This window comes from Solenopsis invicta, chromosome 2, assembly GCF_016802725.1.
Source record: "Solenopsis invicta isolate M01_SB chromosome 2, UNIL_Sinv_3.0, whole genome shotgun sequence".
NCBI lineage: Eukaryota > Metazoa > Arthropoda > Insecta > Hymenoptera > Formicidae > Solenopsis > Solenopsis invicta.
The window spans coordinates 22,719,777-22,725,366 of record NC_052665.1 but is presented as its reverse complement, the minus strand read 5'-3'; the positions used below and the strand labels follow the sequence as shown (position 1 = coordinate 22,725,366).

General features: G+C 38.3%; 1 protein-coding gene across 1 annotated transcript; it reads left to right on the top strand.

Annotated features, from left to right (window-relative positions):
- The first annotated feature begins 690 nt into the window (after window positions 1-690).
- Window positions 691-1,191, top strand: LOC105200985. The gene has a single exon (XM_011168798.1). It carries the CDS (start codon window positions 691-693, stop codon window positions 1,189-1,191), a length of 501 nt encoding a protein of 166 aa, XP_011167100.1.
- Window positions 1,192-5,590: the final 4,399 nt, after the last annotated feature.

The window sequence follows — 5,590 nt, the reverse complement described above, 5'->3', positions numbered from 1 at the left end:
TTCCGCCGTCGACGGATCTTGAAATAAGTCCTCGTGCCCTCACTACAGACAAGTGTGAAAGGGCAAAGCGGTTTTGGTTTAAAACTATTCAAACTGAGACGTTCTCTGCCGAACAAGCAGCTCTTCGGCAGAACAAATCTGTCTCATCTTAAAGTTCAATTCTATCGCTTAACCCTTTCCTCGATGAAGATTCATTGATTTGGGTTGGCGGGCGGATAGACAACTCCCCTCTTCCATTTAGCACCAAGCATCCTATTATCTTGACATCTCATCCGTTGGTAAAAATGATTATTCGACACGCACATTGGCGATCCCTCCACGTGGGTGTCTAATTTACTCTCGACTTTAAGACAAGAATATTAGATACTTCGCGCTCAAAGTTTAGTAAGGTTAGTGCTGCATCAATGCGTCACATGCGCGCGAAAGAGAGCGGTTGTTCTCGTTCAATTGATGGATCAACTATTCCGCGCTCGCGTGTCTGCTTTAGCCCGCGCTTTTCTCCATTGTGGCGTAGACTTTGCTGGCCCCGTGGCGACACGAGCAGGCCGCGAAATTGCATCACGCAAGGGGTATATCGCGATTTTCATTTGTCTTGTTACTCGTGCTGTACATCTGGAGCTCGCGGGCGGTTACTCGACTCCTGCGTTCCTTGACGCATATTCAAGATTCTGTGTGCAACGAGGTTTGCCAATGGATATGTATTCGGATAATGAGACAAATTTTATCGGTGCAAATAGAGAATTAACCAAAGCTTATTGCGACGCATTGCAAGATCCTGACTTTTTAAATAGAACTGCATTGGATAGGATGTCGTGGCACTTCATGCCACCTCACGTCCCTTACTTTGAAGGATTATGGGAGGCGGGAATTTGTAGCGTAAAACACCATTTGTGGCAAATTCTCGGCTCTCACACATTAACATTTGAAAAGCTCGCAACTCTTCTATGCAGAATCGAAACGTGCTTGAATTCTAGGCTACTTGGACCTCTTACGGATTCATATGACAAATTTGCGCCATTGACACCAGGTCATTTCTTAATCAGTTTCGAGATTACGAGTCCAAAACTTTCTGTTCTGCACCTTAAGGAAAATTGCCTCTCACGATGGCAACTAATTAGACAGCTTACCAAAAAGTTTTGGCGGATCTGGCAAATGGACTATATTAACATGCTGCAACAAAAAGCCAAGTGACGCAAAGCACAACCTTCAGTTCAAATTAGCACAATGATTCTAATCTAAAATGCAACATTACCGTCATGCAAATGGGAACTCGGACGAGCGACCCGTTGTTTTGCAGAACCCATATCCAATCATATCGCCTACAGCCAATTGTAGACCCTTGGACTGACACCACCGCCACCCATCGATCGCCAAACCACCGGCAGCCGCGGCAGGCAGCGCGTTGAGGCGGGTAAGACAGCCATTCCTGCTTCTCCCTTCTCATCGCGAGCCTGCCGCAGCTGCCACTGATTTGGCGACGGACGGTTCCCACGTGCGGTGGGTAGAGAAAGTACGTGCTCATTGCCGACTTTATTAATTTTTATCTCGGTAACTATTGCAAATATTGAAAAATGGTAGAGGACTTTTGTGCTCAGTTTGACTTGCTCTATCAATCCACGAGACCACGGATGAACTTTATCTGACACCCTGTACAAGGTACTTGAGCCGAATAAGGTTCAGTACTAAATAAGGTTCACTTTTAAATTTACCATTTAAAAATGCGTTTCATGTTTAAAAAATATGCTTAAAAAATGTGTCATAGGAAGTAGGTAAAGAGGGACTGAAGAATTAATACACGTAGTAACACGTTTATTCAATGCAACAAAAGCTTGTAACAAAGTAGAGAAATCAGCCGTTTATAAAAATTGGTTGTAAATTTAATAAGTATACATTATTTTATAGTTTATTACAACATATTATAATATTATTTAACTTTCTAACTGTAGAAAAAAAACAAATATATACAAGTGTCTTAAACCAATGTATAAAGATTACTATGATGAGGTAGAAGGGATCGAGATAAATCAAAAAGTCTAATAACAGTTTGTGATATTTGCAATAATTTTTGTGTAATAAAATATTAAAGTCAGCCAAATAAGAGCGCGCGGAGAGACAAACGGTTGGTCGCCTGAGCCGTAAGACCGCCCGGCTCGACGCGGTGCGGTGCCAAGCTATCCTTTCCCTCGCCGCGCGCCACTTACCGTCGCCTACAATCGGGCCGCAGTGGGCGGTCCTACGGCGGTCCTCAGACGAGCGACCGCTTGCCTCTCCGCGCGCTCTTATTCAGCTGACCTTAATATTTTATTACTCAAAAATTATTGCAAATATTGCAAAATGGTATTAGACTTTTTCATTTATCTTGATCCTTTCTACCTCATCGTGATAATCTTTATACATTGGTCTGGGACACCCTGTATATTTCAATTTATTGGAATAAGTATAGTTTTTTATAAACAATATATTAGGAGAACAAATTGAAAACCGCCGTTTTTTGTCAAAATTTGAGGATTGATTGTTGAAAAATGGTTACATACTTATTCTTGAAAGTATTGTCCATCACTAGCCACTACTTTCTCCCACCTTTCGGGCAGCATACGAATCCCGCGTCGAAAAAACTGCTCGTCTTTTGCGGCGATCCACGAATCGACCCAGTTTTTGGCCTCTTCGTAATAATGGAAGTGCTGCTCAGTCAGGCCATGCGCCATTGATCGGAACAAGTGGTAATCTGAAGGGGCGATGTCAGGAGAATACGGCGGATGAGGTAAGACGTCCCATTTCAATGTTTCCAGATAGGTTTTAACGACCTGAGCAACATGTGGCCGAGCGTTGTCGTGCAGCAACATCACTTTTTCGTGTCTTTGCTCGTATTGTGGCCGCTTTTCCTGCAATGCTCGGCTCAAACGCATTAGTTGTGTTCGGTAGCGAGCTCCTGTGATGATTTCACCCGGTTGCAACAGCTCATAATAAATCACGCCGAGCTGGTCCCACCAAATACACAGCATGAGCTTCGAGCCATGGATGTTTGGCTTGGCCGTCGATGTTGATGCATGGCCGCGGTAGCCCCACGATTTTTTTCGCTTTGGATTATCATAATGGATCCACTTTTCATCGCCGGTTACAATACGATGCAGAAAACCCTTCCGTTTTTGCCGTTAGAGCAGCTGTTCGCACACGAAAAAACGCCGTTCGACGTCTCTCGGCTTTAATTCGTATGGCACCCAGTGTCCATGCTTTTGGATCATTCCCATGGTTTTCAAACGATGTGAAATAGCTTGTTGAGTCACGCCCAATGAATCTGCAAGCTCCTGTTGCGTTTGAGATGAATCTTCATTCAGTAATGTTTTCAATTGTGCGTCTTCAAACTTTTTCACCTGTCCGGGACGCTCCTTGTCTTCTACGCCGAAATCACCACTTTTGAAGCGTTGGAACCATTCTCGACCCGTTCTTTTACTAATGGAAGCCTCACCATAAGTTTTTACAATCATTCGACGCGCCTCAGCCGCAGATTTTTTCGAATTGAAGGCAAAAAGCAAAACTTCCCGCAAATGACGCTTATTGGGCACAAATTTCGACATTTTCGATCACAAAAAAATATATAACGCCGATAAAAATTCACAACTGCAATGATAAGGAATTGTTGCCAGATGCCCAACCTTACATTTAAAATTTTTGATCTAACGTTTGGCGCTAGCATTTACCGCTGGCGCCATCTACTGGAAAACGGCGGTTTTCAATTTGTACTCCTAATATTATTAAATAAGGCCCACTTATACATTTATTGTTATAGCCATTGCCATTTGTTTATTATGTCTGTGGCTTGCAACAAAGAATAATGATTTTCAATGATGCTAACTTTCCATAAGCTAAAATTGCACTTAATAGCCAGAATTTCTTAAAGTTAAAATATTAATTATAGACAAAATTAAAAATAATTGTAATATTTTATAGTAAAATAGATCTTAAAGGATTTTGTATTTGTGATTAATAATCATTTTAACAGTGAGTTAGAAAATATGTTTAATTTCTTTGTTATTTTTAATTTATTTTTAATTTGGGCTTTATTAAAAACACAAGAATTTAATAAGGCCCAATGTCAGAGTTTAAAAAAATTCTTTTTGGTTTATTTAAAAATGTTTTATATAAATGATAATTTTACTTTGGCAAGTGGTTGAAATAAACATTTTATTCTCATTTAGTTTATTTCAATATTTTTGTAAATAAAATTTATAAAAAGTAAAATAAGTTAGGTGGACTTTATTCGGCTCGGGTACCTTATATATTACGCAATTTTAGTCGCAATACGTAGTGGAAGACGGGGCTAAACCGTACACGAGACAACGCCGTCCACTCAATTTCCCCGTTAAGTTTGGAAGAAAGATGAGTCCAGTTGATGTTAAGCCTAGCTTTAGTTCCTGTAAACTCGTCAGAGTGAGTTTGTTGATCTACTGTACACGGTGCGCGTACTGTTACAGAAAATCATGTTTTGTTGGTTTTCCTTAATATTTGTGACTATCATTAATTTAGAGGTAAGTTGAATGCTTTTATGAATATATTGGTAGCTTTTAGACAATATCATTATCTCTTTAACTATGTTTCACACAAAACAAAAACCTGTTGTCAATAAAGTTTTGAAATTACGTTTTTAATTTTCCACGAGATCGGGATAGGGGCAACGGCATACATACAACTTAAAGAGCTATAATGAGAGAAGAAATTGGATCCTAGGACACTTGCCTAATGAATGGGGAATTTGGAAAAAATAAAGAACTTTGGTTCTGGTGTTATTTGTGCTCTGGGTGAATGTATGAAGCGTACAGTGCTGCTGAATTTGCAGAAGATGCTTTATCTGTGATTTTTGTATAAATAATTAAAAAAAATCACTTCTGTAAAATATGTTCTTCCTCAAAATAATAAAATAAGTTTCCTGTATAAAGTTTTATCTACTTTTTAATAGCCTAACACCTTACTTTATAATGTGTATATGGTTGTACGGAGTTGTCCCGACTCTTGGGGCAATCTCGTAAAATGTAGTTTTTTCTTAAACATTTTTCCTTTTTTAACTAACCTGAAGCAAGAAATAAAACATCAACAGAGAAAATGATTGTAAAAGAATTTAACAAAGTATTGATAATAAAGAATAATTTTATTCGCCATATTAAGGGAGAAATAAGCAATCTGACTTAAGAATAAGTCATTACCCCGCTTTCCCTTATACCATATCACAATTTTAATAATTTTATTTTTGCAGATTACATAAATATGTTTCATTTTATTTAGGTTTTTCTTTAACTACGTTGTAATATCAAATATAAAAGTATTATATTATAATAAATCTTTCTTATTCATGGAAGTACATTTTTAACTTTATTTGACTGTGTTTCACCTTACTCGGTATTAAAAGTCATTTTACCCGCATATGGGGGAAAAATGACGAAATTGACATGTCCTTGGATAATTTAAATTTTTAAAAATTCTTGTTTATTTAATAACTTATAATTTTTATTGATGCTAGACAAGGTTTTAGTGAATCTAAAAAAAATGGATTGTTATTTTTATAATATCACAAAAATTAACAAAAATCAACTAATCT

Excerpts from the sequence above, each read along its gene's own strand:
- LOC105200985 (XM_011168798.1), top strand. The coding sequence starts at position 691 with ATGGATATGTATTCGGATAATGAGACAAATTTTATCGGTGCAAATAGA.